This window comes from Hetaerina americana, unplaced genomic scaffold (genome assembly GCF_022747635.1).
Source record: "Hetaerina americana unplaced genomic scaffold, ioHetAmer1.1.p SCAF_40, whole genome shotgun sequence".
Lineage (NCBI taxonomy): Eukaryota > Metazoa > Arthropoda > Insecta > Odonata > Calopterygidae > Hetaerina > Hetaerina americana.
The window spans coordinates 4,318,595-4,339,785 of NW_027286986.1; the positions used below are offsets into that span (position 1 = coordinate 4,318,595).

At 39.0% G+C, this 21,191-nt stretch overlaps 1 protein-coding gene across 1 annotated transcript in view; it reads right to left on the reverse strand.

The window, feature by feature from the left end:
- Positions 1 to 13,373: 13,373 nt before the first annotated feature.
- The window catches only part of Ge-1 (Enhancer of mRNA-decapping protein 4 homolog Ge-1), a 63,360-nt gene continuing 55,542 nt past the window's right edge, over positions 13,374 to 21,191 (reverse strand). Inside the window, exons 19-21 of the mRNA XM_071590984.1 lie at positions 19,481 to 19,760; positions 14,840 to 15,024; positions 13,374 to 14,560 (exon numbers count right to left, since the gene is read on the reverse strand). Of these exons, the coding sequence (XP_071447085.1) occupies positions 14,308 to 14,560; positions 14,840 to 15,024; positions 19,481 to 19,760 (718 nt within the window). The 3' untranslated portion in view covers positions 13,374 to 14,307. The remainder of the gene's footprint in view (positions 14,561 to 14,839; positions 15,025 to 19,480; positions 19,761 to 21,191) is intronic.

Here is a 21,191-nt window from a genome sequence, read left to right on the forward strand (position 1 = left end):
AAATGAACATTTATTCACACCATGGAAACATTTTTGTTAGGTTTGTGTAGAGTGAGATTTTCACCTAGAACCCAAAAAGGGGGGTATTGGCACTTTTCATGGAAAAATGTGAAAAAATAAAATTTCTAAAAATGAAATAATTGCCTTCTATACACCTCAAACAGTTACTCTAAAATAGATGATTGTTGTTTTTCGCAATATTTTTGAAATTAAAAGTGTTACCAATAAACATTATATTTTACAGATGCCCAAATAAGCTTTTAGGTGTGGGGGCTAACGTACCGGCTTCCCACCCAGAGGGCGCGGGTTCAAATCCCGGCGGTGTTGAATATTTTTCAGAGGTATCTCGATCCCTACTTGAGGTGCTTTGTGGAGGGCACTTTGAGTGAGTACGCCGTCCATCGGATGGGACGTTAAACTGTGGACCCCTTGGCGCCTATCGTAAAGACTAGTCTAATGCCGATGCCGGGTTTCTCTCCACCCTTCATCCTTTCCTGTCCATCCCCTATGGCGCAAATGACCTTAGCTGTCGGTCGCCTGCCATAAAAACTGCTACTGAAGAATATTGATCTTTTACTACTATGTAGATTGCTGGATCAATCAAAATATAGCATCCCAATATCAGATATTTTTTAGTCTGCCCTTTAGGTGGTCTCTGGGATGTAAATGTATCAGTATTTTATACTCCTCGCAGACTCGATATTTACAAGTAACAGATGGGAAATTTAGTAATGTATTCAAGAGTTGGCAAAAAATTAGGCTTTGATTCACAAATCAGTCAGATGAGAGACAATTTCTGTAGGCAGACAAGAACAAATGCTGTTATATGTGTGGCAAATCACACAAAATTGGTGCAAAAGAAGGAATAGTGTCACTCATATTGCCAAGAGAGAAAGCTATAATTATAAACCTCTTGAGTTGGTTCGATGGGTGATGGAAAAGCTCACCCATTACTAAGCCCAATGATGTGTGAAAATCATGCACCAATTCCTTTCCCTGTGCTGGCTATGGTTTTCCATGAAGATAGGGCCCAGAAAAATCACACAGCTTGAGCAAAGCTGACCAAGTGTCCAGAGGAATCACTCTGAATCGTTCCTGGTCCTCCAGTCAGTAGTCCAAAACTCTACCATGTTCTACCAAGAGGGAAAACATTGTCTTTTATGTCATTCTTAGCTCAACAATTTCATTGAGAGCAATGAATGCAGACCCAGATTAATCTGGGACTATGATGTAATTGGTTAAGTAGAGAAGTACACCATTTGTTTCCAAACGACTACACTTGAAGGCAACAAATGCAACCATTAGTGGTTGGAACAATGAAATGTTTTGGAGGAAGCTTATCTTCGACTATTATCAGAGTAGTCTTTCTTCCAATAATGACAGTGCTTTGAAGTGTACTCTATGGCAGGATATTATCCAACATTTTATGGGAGGTTCATAGGTAAACATTATTATGTACAATGACATTCCTTTTGCAGCCGGAATAATTTGTGCTAAACTAATAGGCTAATGTGAATAAATGAAAAAAATGATGAAATAAGAGGATTTTGATGTTTTATGTTAAGGAACATAGAATAGAAAATGTGAAAGCATGACTAATAAAGTGGGCTCATTCTGTGATAAAGATATCCATTAAAAAACTTGAATCTAATCTTTCAAAAATTTAATTAGCAGCAACCCGTTTTCAACCTCAAAATGGTTACCTTGTTTCATGGGAATAGAAATGCTTAAATTGACTAACTGCCTGCGCATGAAAAAGCAGCAGATCTCTCAGAGGTCTGAAAAACTAAGAATTGCAAATAAAGATGATGAAATACCCCTATTTTCAGGGCTCTATGTGGTAGTTTCATTGCGTTGACAAGTCTATCTTAAAGTTAAAATTTTGCACTAGTTATGCATGAACAACATTTCCGGATTTGAAGAAAGGTTTGATATAAAATGTTTGACAACTCCTGTTTAAATAATATTAGTCTTATTTAGCCATGCTATTCATACAACCTATAAAAGCTAATATCTTTTTGGATTCAAACAGGGAATCCATACTATAGATGCACTGTTTTTCAGAAGAATGTCCAAAATTAGATTAATTGATACCTTTAATTAATTTCCATTTTCTGTCCTTTCACCACATTTTCACACCACTTTTCTAAGGGGAATATTAGACCTATAGACCACTAAAGGGCAAGTATTGCATTATTTATTGAATTCCTCTCAGGATTGACACATTATTACTTGTATAGGTATCATAGTACTGGTTAATGTCAGCCTTTGCTTATTATTGTATTGTAGGTAACAGACACCAGAAATCGTATAATATTGAAAAATTAAATGCACTTGAAATTTATTATTTTAAATATTCTGCTGGTTTAATGCTTTGATAATTTTAGCTGTTTATTATGGCTACCCATCAATTTTGAAGACATGCCTCATTACCTTTTTACTCAGTATACATGTATTACCAATCGTTTATTCATTGCATAACAGATACATACAGGAACAAATACAGCACAATACAATACCTATAATGCAGTCATGTCCATTGTTTTTATTAGTATACTAGTAAGAAATGTTCTGGTACAGCCTGAACTGGATAATGAGGTGTAGTTGGTGTTTTTATTACACATGTCGGTAAAATGTTAAAAAAATTTCCTTGCTGGTCTTTGTGTTTGATAACTTACTTGATACATATGGACAGTAAACATATTATTATTGTAAAAATCACCTTATTGACTTATAAAATATTTCCAGAGGAAGTAAAGGGAAGAATAATTTATATAAAACCAAATTATGTGTGATGTTCACTTTTGAATACTTACAAGCTCTAGCTGAGACACTGTTTTTGTGTATTATTACTATTTTATTTCTTTTCCTTACCCTGCTGAACATGTTCTCTGTCATGTACTTCACCAATAGCACAATAAAGTTATTATTATTGTATCAGTGATTTAGTAATAGAAACAATTTTACAAGCAATATTGTGGTTGCTACTCAAGGTGTTTCTTCTCCATCATACAAGAAAAATTAATAAAAATTATAAATAACAAAAATACAATTAAAAAGTTTAAAATGTAAAGGATGTCACCACTATGTCAAGGTCATAGTCCATGGGGAGGGTCTGTGGGAGTACACACATTATTATGTCTCGAGCGTGAAAATGTGTCCATACTTACATAATTTTGACATGCATAAACCAAAGCAATTGTTGTGATTTTCAACAAAATTGGTATTGGGAATACTTCGCTGTTAATGGGTATGGTCAAATAGAGAAATTAAAATAATGCTTTGTGCACACGCTGCACTTCATTTTTCATACTCGATTTTTATTAGATAATCTATATTTTTTTAGTAATATGAGGTTCTTGTGACATGTTCCACCATTGAAGGAATGATTTCTCCAAAGACTGAGTTTTCTCTTACTTACTCTTAATACTCCCTTCATATTAGCCATGACAACTTCCTGTAACAAATAAAATTTGGCACAATATTTAAAAACAAATACGTCTATGCAACTCACCACTCTCAAGACAATATCAGAGTCTTTCAATGCTTGTTTTTCTAAATATCTCTCCCATTTTTACTTCAGTTCTATACTCTGTGGAATGTCCAGGCACTAACACATAAATTAGACGACAAACTCCAAACACTCACTACATGCTAGCAAATAAAATAAGTGAACAGAATCAGATTAAAAGCATTCATATATTGCTGGCCCGTATGTGAGTACTTCACAAGAAGACATAATTTAAGGGAGCTAGAACTCTTGGAGATGATGGTGACAGCTTATCAATATTATTTTCAAAATGGTAATTTTGGTCATTGTAAATTTGGAAAATGACCTTTGGCCTGGTAAACTTACAAAGTTAAGTCTCAACAGTTGTTATAAAGTACAAAGGTGTTTTGGAACAAAGTTATTTTATCAAATATTGACCATGTAAATCAAAGACATGAATAATAAAAATGTTGGAATTCATGCTCTGATCAATGAGACTAATATCTATGAGACTTCTCTGACAACAGTCTTATCGCCCATCTTGATCTCCTCCCTCCTTTTTATTCATCTTCCTTTTATAGCAATTCCTTGGAATATATTTCTGATGCTCATTATGCACTGAAAAATTACTCAGGGCCATGGTTTTGAATTCATCAAAACCAATGAGAAACAAATCATTGCTACAAAACTAAATAAGTGGCAGATACAGTCGTAATTCTTTCAATACCTATGCAAAATACGCCCCCACCGCTCACCCGGCCCAGATGCTCTCAGCCCTAAATTTATTCGCAATTGCGCTTCATCCCTCTCACAACCTTTAGCCATCTTGTTTAATCGCTGTTTTTCCCTAGGAACCTTCCCTCCTCAATGGAAATGCGCTAATATCATTCCAATACATAAAACAGGTCCCAAGAATGATGTTTCAAACTATCGCCCTATATCATTGCTTCCAATCCTGTCTTCCGTTTGTGAACGCATTATTCTCAACAGGATTTATTATTTCACCTCTCCCTTTTTATCTCCTCAGCAGCATGGTTTCCTCCCAGGCAGATCATGCCTGACAAATCTCACTGTCTTTCAGCACCACGCCGTCATGGCAATAGACAAATCAAGTCAACTTGATGCCATCTACCTTGACTTCTTCAAGGCTTTCGACGCCCTGCATCATCAACTCCTCCTTCATAAACTCAGCCAACAGTTCGGCATTCATGGTATGTTCCTTAGCCTTCTCTCTACCTTTCTCACCCACAGAACTCAGCGTGTGATACTCTCGGATGCTTCTTCCTCTTGGTCTCCTGTCACGTCTGGGGTTCCCCAGGGCAGTGTCCTTGGGCCATATCTTTTCAATTTATTTGTTAATGATCTTCCTTCCCAACTCCTTTCCTCCCAGGTCCATACACTTCTCTACGCTGATGATTGCAAGATCTACAAGCAAATTAATAACATATCTGACTGTACTCACCTTCAACTTGCCTTACATAAAATTTCCCTATGGTGTGATACCTGGAGGCTTAACTTAAACCCTGGAAAATGCAACATCATGACTCTTGCTCTGAAAAAAACCCCTTGATGTTTAACTACTCAATTAATTCAACTCCCTTAAATCGAGTAACAGCCATTAAAGACCTTGGCGTTCTAATTGACCAGAAACTAAATTACTCCGGCCACATACAGACTTTAAAAAATAAAGCAATGTCCCTACTAGGCCTTCTTTACCGCTTCACAGAAATTAAAGATCCAATTGCACTCCATTCGTACTTCTCATTAATTGTCCTTCCCATCATATCATATTGCTCCCCCATTTGGTCCACATCATCCCCAACTAACCTTAAATCCCTTGATTGCATCTCTCACTTCTTTACCAAAATAGTCCAACACCGAGTCCCACATTACCGCAATATGTCCTCAAATGCTGTTCTGTCTTCCCTATCCATTTCTAGTCCCCAAAGCTGCAGACTTAAAGCTGATTTAAAACTCCTCTACAAGACCCTAAACTCGGCTATTGATTGCCCTGAACTGCTATCTTTCTTTAACTTCAGAATACCAACCCGATCCACCCGCACCCACTCCCTACTCCATCTGCCTATTCCTAGAATATCTCTCACCAAGCGCTCACTGTTATTTCGCCTCTCCTCCCTTCTAAATTCACTCCCTCACACTGTCGACCCCTTTAACCTATCATGCAAAAACTTCACCACCCAAGCTTTATCCCACCACTCAGTAAATTAAAATTTTCCCCTGTCCATGCTTGGTTCTCGTTGTTATTGTTATACTGTTATTGTCTTTTGTCCTCTTTTATGTTTGTTATATTTTTCACTGTAAATTGGCGCCACTGCTGTATGTGAACAATGTTTTAAAATAAAAAATAAAAATAAAATAATACTTATTATTTCATGAAAATTTATATAAGAACTCTATCTAATGCACGCTGTACAGCTAGTAACCTCCAATAGAAAGGTGTATGATTCCCCTCTTTAACTCCAAGCCCTTGGTATCGAAAGAGTTCCATTTGGTACTTGGGCTACGGAAACGTTGACCTTCAAGTTCTAATCATATTCATCTGCATAGTGTAACTTTGATGTGAAGGCTATTAAAATAAATAGAATAACAAAAATATTAAAATTAGGAAAACATACATTAACATTGCAATGGTTTTAGACTCGGCGAGTCAGAGTGGAGGTCTTTACCTCATGGCACTAGTCTAGCATGGCTGAGCCTTTAATGTGTTAGGGTAAAAATTTAAGCCACTTTTACCAGGTCTGCTATGTTCAGCCCTCTCTGCTGGATTCTTCTCCTTCCTCATTTTGTATTTACGTTCCGCTTTGGTTTCAAAGTCTGTAACTTACGTATAAAAAAAATCAAGAAGTGCTTGGTTCTGAACTTGAAGTCTAGAATGATAGTCTCAAAATGATAAAGAGAGTGTAGAGCCAAAGATAAAATAACAAGGGACACTATTCTGGGAAATGTTGCTCTAATGAAGATACTAAAGATTTAACTTAAGTAATTGTATACTAGGGATAATTTCCAGTACTAAAGTACAGAGCTGGAGTAAGGACCATGGAGTGATGTTACTCTTATCCAAAAAATCTTAACACCATCAATGCCACTCCAAGTTTCTGGGCAATCTTGTATGCATTCCCTATGAGCACTGCAGCAACTTTTTCTGAGTCATTTGACTAATTTTCTATATTTTCTAGGATGTTTGATATGCTTTGAACAAAGGAACAGGTCTAGGCTTTTAGCTTGCAGAGTATTAACCGCAGGTAGGAAAAACAATGGGCTATCAGATTGACAGCAATTATATATTTATTTTTCTGGAGATTTGTTGCATATTCATTCATGCATAAATATAGGACAAGTCAGATATAAACCTCAATTTTAGAAAAAATACAATTTGTGAGTATGTGTGTGTGCGTGCGCGCGCGCGTGTGCAAGCACACACGCGAATTGAAAATTGCGCATAACTTGCAGGTAATATTCCTTATTTACCGTTCTACCCTGTGGCAAGAACTCGTGATGCACCACGCCCGAAGAATCGAAGAAAACTGTGAGCAACACTTTCACGTTCGACCAAAATTGGTGCGCTTCTGTCGGTCTTGGCTCGTGCTGCAGTTTCCATTAGGATGATTGAGCTATATTTTCCATGTCCTAACCATAAACCCATAATTCGTCACCAGTGTCTTATCCTCTGGAGCAAATTCGGGTCGTCGCGGACTGAGTCCAACACCTCATTAGCATTGTTAATGCGTTGCTGTTTTTGGCACGAATTTCGCAGCGACCCGTGCCATGCCCAAATCATCGGTAAAAATCGAATGGCACGAGCCAATCGATATGTATAGGTCCTCAGCAACTTCTCTAACAGTGATTCAACGATTGGCCAATACTATTTTCTTCACTTCATTAATGTTTTCGTCTGTTGTTGTCTCGCTCGGGCGTCCGGCACGCTCTTCGTCGTTCACATCTTCTCGGCCCTCTGAGAACATTTTTTCCACCGATAGACATTGCTTCGGTCAAGGTAGCTTCTCGGTATGCCACAGTCAACATTCTGAATGCGTCCGCGCACTTAATTTGGTTTTTTACGCACAGCGGCAGATTCTTTGATCAATTTTTTAGAACAGGCAAAAATCGACGAAAAGCCAAAACACCTTCAAGCAAAACAGCTGTCAACAATTGACTGAACATTCAAAATAGCCGAACTTTTCGGTATAAGTGAGAGACATAAGTACCAACATATCACCACAAAAAAATCGAAAATCAAATATTAGTAACTCGCAAAAATTCAAAATTCGCGATACTTTTTTAAGAGACCTCGTATATATAGATGATATAGAAACACTCACGAGAGCGACATAACGGCACAATAGAACGAAAATAAATCAGTTAACACATAACACATGGAGGACACTCGCATTATAGATTGTTTGAGCTTTCGAACTTCTTCAAATAAGACTTCGAGTGAGTATACATATATCTTCAAACACGAAATCCCGCCATATGACGAACAAATATTCATTCACATGGAAATAGATATATGGAAAAGGGAAAGGAACACATTAAAAGGACGAACACAGGAGGGGTGGGTAAGGCGGAATGGGACAGATCACAAGGGCAAAAACATTTCCTTGACCGGAACTTGAACACCAGATCTATCCGCTTGGCAGGCAGATCCTCTAACCACTTGAGCTATCGAGGAAACGTAATTTATACTGAGATCTGTGGGTCACCAAGTGCCCCAATTCTTTGGCCAAGAGATGGTGTCAGCGGGCTGTTTCTATGTGTCCCCATTCCTTTTCCTCATATCTATTGAATGAATATTTGTTCACCAAATGGCGGGATTTCGTGTTTGAATGTGTATTTGGCCAATGTGGCTCATCTATTTCTTTTGACTATGCATGCCATGAAACTCACCATTCCAATCCTTTATGATGTTCCATGATTTCTTACCCACTTACCTTTCTTCTTGTGTGTTGTCTACTTATCCTTTCTGGGGTGATACAGCCCATCGCAAGGTACTGGTAATAAACTAAGTCTTTTTAAGAGAGGTTTACATGGTGCATCGCAAGGAGCATTGCTCATAATATGTATAATCCTCTTTTGGATTTTGAAGATTATGCCCACATGGGGAGAGGAACCCCAGAAGAGGATACTGAAAGTAACACGAGAATAAAATTCACCATAGTAAATGGATAGAAGGACCTTTAAATTTACAGAATATCTAATATTTCTAATAAGGAAGCATAGGGAGCTTAACTTGCCACGTAATTTGAAAATGTGTTCCTCCCAAGACATGTAACTATGCGGGATTACTCCCAGGAATTGGGTACTGGAATTTTGGGGAATGCTCACACCTTCTACATCTACTGAGATTGCAGATGAAACTTTCTTTTTATTAGTAAAATAAATCAGGCTGGACTTATTTATATTGAGTTTTAGAAAGTTATGAAGACACCATGCATTGAAAATCTGAGCTGTTTCAGCTGCTCTTTCTGTCAAACTGTCCACTGAGGAGGCTGACACAATGATATTTGTATCATCAGCATACAGTATTGGGTCTATCCCCTTAATGAACTTAAGCTTATCTGGGTGATCATTGATGTAATTAAAAATAAAATAGGACCAAGTACATAATCCTGGGGAACACCCAGTGTTACTTCTCTACCAGGGGAACAAATTTGGAGCCATTTCTTGAGAGCTCAACATACTGATGCCATTCACTTAGATAAAATTCAATCCATTTGTAGGGTGTGCCGCTTATACCATAGCATTTCAGTTTATACAGGAGTAACTGATGATTGACGAAGTCAAAAGCTTTATTGAAATCAAAAAGTAATCCTGAAGTTTCAGTTCTATTTTCCAATCCTGAAAGTATTTGATTCACCATGTGATATGTGGCCATTGTAATGGACCCAGTTCTTCTAAATCCATTTTGAAAGGTGGAGAACGGGTTATGTGTTTCGATATTTGATACTAGACAGCGATAGAAGACTATTTAAAGTATTTTCCCCAACTGATTCAACAGGGATATTGGTCTATATGAATTCATGGCCATTTTGCAACCTTCGCATTTTTATATTGGCACTATTTTGGCTGATTTAAGAGGGCTTAGGAAAATTCTGATTTTCAGGGATTCATTAATTAAGAATAACAACTGATCATTGATTGTATTAAATGACCTCTTTATGACCATCCCTGGGATGCTATCTAATCCAAGACTAAATTTGCTAGGGAATTTATTGATAATGTTGATCAGTTCCATGGCTGAACAGGGGATTAGATATAATGAATTGCATGTGTTATGAATATGAGAATAATTGGCTGAATTGACTGAAACTGTGGGATTTTGATGGGATAGGTAGAAATCATTCAGAATGGAGGCCATTTTAAAGTAATCTGGAATAGAATTTCCAGTAGAGTCATACAGTTGAAGATCTTGTTGTAAATTATATGTACCCTTGGATCTGTTAATAATTTTCCAGATCTCTCTAGATTTATTGTCTACATTGGTAAGTCTATGGTTGTTGAAAGATTTTTCAGCGCACTGTAAAGTTTGGCGATAAGTTTTCTTGAGTATTGAATATTCCTGATGGTCAGCTGAATTTGATTCATTTTTCTAATACACAGCTGCATCTTTCATTTTCTTGGAAAGCCAACAAATTTCATCCAAGATCCACTACTTTTGTATTTAACAGATGAGGCTTTGTTTTTCATACGCTTCAGGGCAGGGGGGAAAACAGATTTCAAAGTAATGCACTTTGGTGGAATAGATATATTCAAAGCTTTTGCTCAAGGACTTCATGGGAAACAAATCGGACCACTTATGGGGATTTAATAAGTCACAAAAGGTAATCATATTCTGATCAGAGGAATACCTTATGTAGTATTTTTTACTTTCTTTGGATGTGGACAGAGCAATTGTAGGAAGAACAGGGTGTTGATCTGATAGGTGGGCATTTATGGCATTTGTGTGCACAAGTTCAAGGTCGATATTAGTCAAAACATTATCTAAAATGGTTTGAGAACTAGCATTCAATCTAGTAGGTTCACAATTGGTGGCATGGGTGTTAAATTAAGTTAGTAAATCCGTGGATTCCTTTTTAGCTTTAGAATCGTCCATAAAATTACAACTGAAGTCACCACTAATTATTATGCAAGGGTCATGGATTATTTCGAAGAGTTTGGTTAGTTCGGTGAGGAAAAACAAAAGCCACTCTTCGGTGAACGATAAATAGAATGCATAAAAAAACATTAGTATCCATTTTGAAGCGGGCAACACAGCATTCAAATGATTGTTGTCCATTGAGAAATACATTCGGGAAACCAATGGGAATATGAGAAAAACAGTCTAAAAGTTGAATCAAAGCACCACCATTTTTGTGAACTGATCGGCAAAAAGCACTAGCGATGACATACCCAGGCACATGAACAGAATCAAGTTCACTCGCATTTAACCAATGTTCGTTGACACAGATCACATGGGGTTGGTACTCGTTAACTAGAACCTCGAGGTCCAGTAATTTATTACGTATGCACTGAATGTTTATGTGCAAGAACTTCAAATAAACAGGTTATCCTTCCGGTGTTGGTTGCAGGCGTGGCTTCAAAAAAGAAAAATTACTCACAAACAGACCTCTTAGCCAAAAAGAGGGGTTACTTAAAGTTTTGCAAAAATCTTGGCATATGGATACCCGAAATGATGTATAATTTCCATGCATTACCTTAAGTTGTTCAATTTCTAAGTCCGTGGAAGTATCAATCTCCCGAATTTCATCTTTTGCATAGTATAGATAAATAAAACTTTGTTGGCAGCAGAATGCAGCTGGAATGCATTTCCTCATGTAGTCATACCCTTCGTGCAAATCTCTATATAACCCTTCAACAATACTCATGCTCTTTGAAAGCTGCAATACTTTTGTGCTTTGGGAATATTGCATCTCATAGAGGAGGGGAATGTTTAAGACATACTTTCTCCTTCTCTCTGTAGAACCCTTGATAAACTGGGGACCGTGTCACATTTTTCTGGAACACTGTTCAAGTTGTTCATTACAAGAATCAGTTTGAGTGATGCACACTGGCAAAACACGACTTTATCACACTTTCTTCTTTCAGTTGGTCGAATGCCGCTACCAGCCCAAGCTGAACACCCATCATAACCCTGGACTACACATTCCTCCGGGTCAAGTCCTTCCTCTGGCATGAACTTACATTTCAACGCTTCAACTATAATGGCATGGCAGACAGGGAACTCCACTTTTTCGTCCAGGCTTCCATTTTCTCATCGTTGAAGAAACACAAATCGATAAGCACACACATTAACATGTTTAAGGGAAATAAACTTCATTAAATGTCAACTGCAATCCCAGCATTACTGCCAAATATCTTTTACCTTACCAGTTACTCCTAAAACTTATAAAAAATCAATTGCTTCCTTAACATTAGTCATTGAGTGCAATTACTAAATTTCCCACATGATTAACACAAATCAAATAAATTACATCACTAGATGCACTTTCCCGAAAGCTTTATTTTCAAACACAACCGCCTTTCACTGCACCCACGTTGGTAGCTAATAATTTTACATTGTTAATGAGATCTCTTCATGTTCACCACCAATTCATGCTGCAAAAAGACGAGTGTTCCATGTTTAAAATAAAAATTCTAGGGTTAGCGTTTCTTTAAGCCTCACCATGCCAACTACCTACTTTCTATCTACCTATTTTCTACTTACTATCTATATTAAAACACTCTGTAAGCCAAAATGTACTGATGACATTATATTATGGATTATTCCAGTCAAGAATTTCATATGGAATTGTACTGTGGGGACTACCCTCTCACCTTCTCAGTATCCTGAAGTTACAGAAAAAGATGGTGAGAGTTATGTGTAATGAAGAATATGATGCTCACTGTCAACCTCTTTTTAAAAGGTTAAAATTGTTAACTGTACCTTGTGTATATATTTATTAATGTGTAATACTGGTTAAATTGCATAGCGCTGACTTTGAAACTAATAACAGCATCCACTTATATAATACGAGACAAAACTACAACCTACATGTGAGGTCAACTAATTTAACCTTGGCCACAAATGGCCCCAAGTCTATGAGTATAAAACTATATAATAATCTAGCTGAATGTATAAAAAGAGAAGGACGTGTACATGTGTTTAAGAAAATGGTTCGTGAATTGCTCATTGAAAAGTGTTATTATAGTGTCAAAGAATACCTGAGGCCTAATTTATAAATTTGTAGCATTTTCAAATTTTGTGATATTTCTTATTTTTGTAATAATATCTATTTTTGTAAATCTTGTACTTGACAAATCCTATGCACTTGCCAGTATTATTACTATGCACTGTGTCTCTTGGACGAATAAATATTATTATTATTATTACCAACACTTACTTCAACAGTCAATCCTTATGAAATCGGACACATCAAGTGTGAATCTTATTGCCTACGTTAGGCTTGCGGGTTCACTTGTGCTTGGGGCACCAACGCTGGCAGCTGCACACACTTCCAAAACCAAGATCAGCATACCAGGGCTGCCACAATTCTCAACTGAAAAATATCTCAGCCTTCAAGGCCAGAAACTTTGATCCATTTTCAAAACAGGCTTCTATTAAGTGATAGGTGCAGTAATCATCTCTCTTGTTATGTAATACCACTACTTTGCAGCCATTGTTTAGCAGTTTACCTTGCATCTATGATAGTTTAATGTAAAAGCATGCTTCTCCCAAAATTTTGAAATGGTTAGAAACATTATGAAAGATTTACCACACCACGCATAATCAGTCAGGCTAATTTTTTTATTTTTCTTTTATTTTCCATAACTGCCCAATTTACAGGAATCTTGATAACAGTCTTTCCTAATTAGTTTTCATCCATTCAAACCATCAAATACCATTCCACAGCTTCAAAGAGTAGATTCACTGACTAATGGATCAAAACTAAGAAACATACACTGCAGAGAGAGCAACCAAAATGAATGCATGCGCCTTTCATGTCGGTTGCAACAAACTATGCAAACAGATTAGAGTGAGGAGGAAATTCTTCCATGCCCTGCACCCATCATCATATTTCAAATTATGCCACAAGTCCAAGGACTGTTTTTCCCATCGATAACACCGATGATCGAAAAAATTATGATTCGCTTTATGTAAAGAAAATTGAAAAAAATCCAAACACAGGCGTATTTTTTACGCACACTATATATAATTTTTACGCGCACATATTTTTTTTTGATATACATATAGATGTGCGGAATCTATTCACGTTCAAGATAACTATGAAGCCCTGGGCGAGTGGTATCTATACAAATTCATGATAACTACAAAGTTCTTGACGTGCGTTATCGATGGGAATATACGGTAAATGAAATAGAAGTTTCAACTTGAAGGTCTTAAATATTTCCTCCAAATAAAATGAACTCTACCAACATTATAAATCACAGTAAAATTTATTTAGTTCAAAAATTACACACAAGTGAAAATAATAAATGAAAATATCGCAGAACTCCCTAAGACTTGCTTGGTTCAAGACCGCACTGCTCTTGATGCCATCAATCATCCACCGTCATGAAGAGGTAAAATGGCAGAAAGTGACAAAGTAAAATAAACATCCATTTGCTTACTCCTCTCATTTTGCACTCGTTACGACTCACAACTGAACAAAATGCTCCTTTGACTTCTCTAATACAATCTCCAGCGAAGACAGCCTTGGAATTTTTCGTGAATGAGAGAGGAGATAATGACTCACAAAAAGAACGACAAAGTAAGAGTTAACCGAGCATCAAGCACTCCTGCAGGAAGGGGACGGGAGCTAATTCATCAGGGAAACTGAGGACTGGTCGTGGAAACTGTAGTTGCTTTTGGCGGGCATTTGGGACTTGGCGAATTCCATCATGCAGGCAGAGGTCATCAGCAGCATCCTCATCTCCTTGGCCAGCTTGGACCCCGGGTGCGAGACGATGTATGAGTTGAGTCCCTTCTGGAGGACACCCAGCACCATGGCCAGGTGCTCCCTCAAATCGGGCTGACGCATGTCCAGGTGAAACACTGCCTCTGCCAGGTAGCTGAGAAGAAGAGCAAGGAGATGAGTAAGCTCACGGAACACAACACAGATACGCAACGGTCGAGGACAATTGTGTGCAATACACATTATTAAGAAAATTATTCCAATGAAGTACATTCATTTTTACAAAGTTATATCATTTGTTCTACCACAAAGAGTGAGTGGCCAACGCACCTCAGTATTTGGAAATAAATGACTGAAAAATATTAGTTCCAGTCCCAAGTGAGTAAAAACATTCCTTTTCATAAATAAAAGTAAAAAAATTGAGAGTTTTATCTACCTCATTTTCAGTTCTGTGTGGTCAAACAGGTTGGCTGAGAGCTGCTGCACCAGAGACAGGAGAACGGGCTGTTCCAACTTGCACTTCCCCCCCCCGCCCATTATGGAACTCCCACCGAACACCTGAGCTGGATTTGTGAGTTCACAGAGGTACGTCACCAAGCCGAGGTCTGATGCAGACAGGGCCTGTTCCAAGAATGGAAGAAACACACATACGTGAGTGGGATGATGACTATTCCCAAGCCAAGACAAATATATCGTAAAGCATCAAGGGCTCTCGGGATTCCTTAAAAAAAATCAACATGAATCCACGGGGACAGGGGGATGCCGAGCTCCAGCCTTCCCAAACACCTTCCAGTTCCAAACACCATGCAGTCAGCAGCCAAACAGCACCTGAGCCACGGTGAACATTCATAAAGCTGCCTCCTTTCCAAAAACCAAACAATAACTACCACAAGTTGCTTCATCTCTTGAAGGGGTGCTTATCTGCCCAAATGAAAGACTCAAGTGGTTCCCTTCCTGATCCCTTTTCGACTCTGGGATTGTAGAGCCACACTAGGTCATCTTCAAATAATACCATTTTAATGGCTCTTTCACCTCCATTCGATTACTGCTGGCCCTCAAGTACTTCCAAGCTTAACTATGGCAGTTTCGTCAGTGACTCACAGATGCTGACTGGATTTAAAAGGGGGATCGGGATGGTGCAGTGGTTAACATACTGGCTTCCCACCCAGAGGACCCAGGTTGGAATCCCGGCAGGGCACTTGGAGTGAGTACGATGTCCGTCAGATGGGACGTTAGACTGCGGACTCCTTGGTGCCTTTCATTAAGAGTAGGCAAGACACCGGGTTTCTCTCCACCCTTCCTCCTTTCCCATCCATTCCTAATGGCGCAAATGACCTCGGCTGTCATCAATCGCCTCCCCTAAATACTACTGCATTCAAAATGCCTTCAGAAGGAAATACTTAACAATCACGACATGGAGCTGTTATTCCATGCAATTTGGAGGAACATGGCAGGAGACCTGGAAAGGCCTCTTGTAAATAAATGGCAAGGCTGCACACCACAATGATGTTTCCAAAATGTTAATACAGGAGAGCTTCCATTGATGACTGACGGTTGTAATTTAATTGGAGAATGAAAACAGCACGACAAAATATAACCCTTTCCAGCACAACGCCACCAACGTGTCATCCTCATCTAGACCTAACGAATGGGCAACGAAGGTGGTTCCCAGCAAATACCACAAGCGTCACTCCGCCCTTGGATCTGGGGGTTACCTAATGCATGAAAGTTCATTATAGAGCTTTATGTACGCAGCTGCTGAGTCCACTGACAGAGTGAGTGCCGTGGCTGTGTACATCTTCAACAGCCCTGGATGCCATTAACTGATCGAAATAATTGATAGTAGTGAAAATTGAGATGATGACAAAATGCTTCCATTGGGCTGGATTTATTTTCCAAGAGGAAGAAATCATCAATGACAACGCTAATAGTATAAATATGCACAGACACTAATGACCTCACTTGTCCATTATGGGGAGTGATGCACCATGGGTAACCAACATGGAGGAAAACTTAGGCACCGCTTGCATGACGGATGGGGAGGAGGATATTGAACCAAATGAAATGGAAGAAAACAATGGAACTAAAAGACTAGTAAGTAGACTCTTTTTAGAGATTTAAAATTAATTTCTTGCTAACAATGCTGTTTATCTTTTGAGTTTTGATAAATGAATTTAAAAATTATGCAGAGAGAAATGTCAGCGTAATATAAATAATAACACAATCTATTACAAGTGATCATTTTGTGTGAATAATTATGAATATTAAAAACTACTTAAAAACCATAAACAAATTTGTATGACTCCAACATGGACAATTACATGTCTACATGAAAGGGTTAATGTACACATAAAGGGTTTTAAATATTATACAAATTTTATTTTTACCTTGTACATGTATGGGGCAGTCAAATGAAAACTGAACACCCTCTACACCGGGACCGTGGAATGGTTTTATTCAAAAGTAATGACCAGAAGCATGTTGATACACTTATCCCCCCCCACAGGGAGACGAGACCATCAATTCTAGTTTTGTAGAAAGACGGAGGTCGCTGACGAATCCACAACTCTTGCACTTCCCTGGGCGAATGAAACCGACGTCCACGAATTCCTGTCTTGAGGTCACCAAAGACGTGAATATCACAACAAGGTGTACATTCTGGGCTGAGTGGAGGGTGTCAAAGTGCTCTCGGAAAAGGCATCCATCCGTCGTCCTATCACAATGGGGGCAATGGCTCCATGGGCCTCTCCTGGGTGCACATCGTCTTCCGGTGGTGATGTGCGCCGCTCTCGGAATCTCCTGCGCCACGCTTTCACTCTCGTCAAGGACATGCAGTGCTCGCCGTTCACAGCACAGGACTCGTGTACTCCAGTGCCCTTGGCCACCAGAAAACAAACCACATCTCTCAGCTCTTCTTGGCTTGCCTCCTAAACCAGTCTGCGCACCAACAAGGATATAATAACCCAAAAAACTGCAGGCACCTCCGAGTTGTCACCACGCAGTCCTCCCACCACAGCCATGGCAGCATTGATACACAACTAAAGCATTGCCACCTTTCGCGCAGACTGTGGGTGTTTGGTTTTCACTTTGACTGCCCCTCATATAACAACGTACGCCTAACTTGTTCATTTTAATTTTGAATGGTAATATTGTCCATGATAAAGCTGTTTATTGCTAATCTGTTGACAAAATGATAAAACAACTGATTTCTTTTAAAGGATATTTTGGCCCTGCGCAGGGAGTACTTCAGTACTTTACATGATGGAAACTTCTTGATAGAGGGAAATTTCTGTCACACTGTGCGATTCTGTTCTGGGCAATTTTCATTGCATTTCCGTCCTTAGCATTACTTTAGTGCACACCTCCCCACTCCTCTGAATACGTGGGCTATTACAATGGAGACATGCAGTTAACTCCTAATTATCTGTGGGTGCCTTATCCAGGCTGCGGATTATCCATGCATCGCCAATTGGTTCAATGTAGCAGCACTGATGGTGTAGGGGAGGGAGATGGGCTGCTTACCCGAGCACGAGAAGGGCCGTAGTGTGTAGCACCATAGGATAGCAGTCCAGACAAGAGAAGAGATGCAAATCTCTTCAGAGGATCCTACAAACAAATATTTCCCCACTACTTCCAGCAAAAGTAACACTGCACGAACAGCAACCCCCCCCCCCTTAATCACACAAAATAGACACCTCCCTGATTACCAACTACTTTGCACCCTACCTCCTTCAGACAGATATGATGCAGCAAAGAAAACTGTTCAAAAAATTTGAGGTAGGGTCACAAACACTTCGAGACATTCATAGATGAAAAAATGAAACTTCTAGTGATCACTCACCAATGGCGATAATGTAAGAAGAGAAAGTCGATGAACGATTCAACCCATGAACATGTAGGCACTGCAATAATCCAGAGGTTCAACCAGAAGCGAGACAAAGGAATTTCAGACCCTATTCTGGCAAAAAAGGTAAATAACTTTCACGAGTCTCAGGAATTAATGGAGAGTTTTGTTCATCCATATCGCCATGTCGACGTGGCGATAAAAAATTACATGGAATCTGTGAAGTGTAACGCCTGAAATACGTACTAAAATATTTTCCTTCCAAATCTTAGTGAGCCCATGCTATAATTATAGTTAGGGAGCACTCTAAGACCTCCTAAGGACAGCAGCAGAGGGAAGGTATTACAAGGTAATTTTTTGCAAGGTTCAATCACATATTGAAAAACATTACAACAAAAAGTCTCAATATAAGAAGAATAAAATCCACTTTTGAAGAAGCAGCAGAAGGTCAAAAGTATGCACAAGGAAAGCTGAGTAAGGAATGAATTCATTCCCGAGGTAGTCCATTACATATTCCATTTACTTTGTAGCATAAATAAAACCACCCAATTCATCCAATGGCATCCATATGGAATAAGCAATTTAGTGACCGGCTGAATGCGGCAACAGTATGCATCGGAATGGCCTTCCACCACGCACAGTGGCAGTAGCCATACTCAGGACTGAAATTTAAGCAATCTAAAATCTATTCAGTATCCAAAAGGAATTTTAAAGTAGCCAAAATACTGCAATCGCTAACAGCACTGAGAGAAATACATAAGTCTGACACAACAGTTTCTTGGACTTCTGATCTTCGAGAAAAAGTGTATTTACAAAATTACTAACAGCTCCTTGTTAAATACTGATACGGCTTTGAAATATAACAAAAACATTTATAAATGCACGCTCTATATTGTATAAACATTTCAGAAGAATCAAACATTCCATTTCACTTCCAAAATGCTTGAAAGTTAGGAATTTAACCCCTGGAACCAAAGAATGGAATTTTTTCCTGTTTAGCCAAAACTTGGCATAAATCATTTCTTATTAACTGTCTCAAAAATGTATCAATCTACTAGATGAAACAAGCTAAATTTTGACCCATTAAACAACAAAATCTGACAAACTATTATTGACCTATGTAGCCTCTAACTCAGCATAAAATACACCCATTTGGAAGAGAGTGTAGTAGATCTTCTTCCATTGAGACCCTGCCATATCTTGTAAGCTGGGACGAAAATTTCTCATACTTACCATTTGGAATGCTTCATTTATTCTTCCCTGGGCCAAGAGCTCTGAGATGCGCGTCCGCATCAGGATGGCACCGTTGGGGCTGACCGGGAGGGGCGAGGAGGGTGGCACCATGTGCTTTGAGGGGTCCGGTGTCATCGGGGGTGCGTTTGCTGGCGAGAACACGATGCTGCGAAGGGATTTGACGAGGCTGCCCTCCAGCCACTCCCTCTGCTCCTTGAGGCCACGGGCCAACGGTTCCTCCAGCGCCACCCTCACCTCATGGGACAGCGCCTCGCCCAGGCTGGAAAAAGACCAACCAACCTAGTGAACCCACTTACCCCCACGAGGTAAGCAAAGACTCCCCGCCACCAAGAGAATTGATTGTCATCAAACAAATTAGGCCTTTACTTTCATTCCTTCCATAAAGTAGTCGATGCCCCTGATGGGTGGCAAGTGGTCCTTAACTCTGCAGAACAATGCAACAATTTAAGTTGTTGCATCGAATAATGCACATTTAGTGGATGACTCCATTAAAAGTTACTGTAGCGGCATCTTCCGCAGTTTTGTGGAATCGGCAGAACAAGTCTCTCAGGCACTCAATCACAAGAAACTAGTCGGCATCTCTTCGTCAATATACCAACCATTTACAGTATGTACATGTATAATACTCGTGCATGTCACGGAAAATCCATACATGTAATCCACAAGTTTAGACGCACATTTGAGCTACACAAGAAAGAAAGTCAATCCCAATGCAGGCTCCTCCAACAAGTCTCCTCTCATCCACTAATGATGCAATTAAGAGGAAAAGTAGCGGCACACAGGGCACACCCTCGACGAGGATTACTAACTGCACTCGTGCTCCTTCCAAGGCCACGGAAGTGTGTCACACACTTCTTTCCCTTCTTGACGAATACATAACAGTGACTATTTGGAAAAATCATTGCTGCATCAATCCATTTTAAAATTAAATGTAGAAAATACAAAACTCAAATTTGCTCCTACAGCCTATCTTTTCTCTGGAAAAATAACGTTAATTCTCCAGAATCCCAAGTTTTACTCCTCTATTCTACACTTTTTCTAGTACTTGTTCAAAATTTAATCCATTCCTGGATTATCCCCATTCGGATTAGAATTCGTGGATTGCTGGCCCCACCATGCCATGTTTGACTAGACTACGCAACGCCAAAGAGGACAAATACAGCCGTGATATCATTTTTTAACACTCTCTATGTTTTCTGGTCCATTATACATGCACTTTGGCTTGGCCATGGGATTAGTCTACTTTGTAGCTGGTTGTCCCCTTGTGCTCATTTTTATGTGGTTCTTTGATGGCATCCGTACTGTTCGATGGAATGACTCAATTAATTAAAATATGATGAGACCCAAAATTGAAATTTTTAAAGGGACCAAAGAAAGAATATGTAAATCTGAGGACAGAGGGTAAATACCCTTAATGTGATTTCAAGAAGCTCACACATTCTGAGGTTACCTGCCACAACATGTTCTTAATTATGACAAGATGGTTCTTTTCGGGAAGAGGATGCTGAAGCAAACCTATATTTTGTGCACATAACAGCAAAGGGTATTGCCCGACCACAAGGCAATGAAATGTCTCACGCTGCTATTTTGCAAAAATGCCAGCGGCAATTTGAATATCGATCCCCTCCGTTTTTAGCATTCAGACACATCACAAGCTTTCAAGGAGTCCAAAACAGTAGGCTAAATGTGA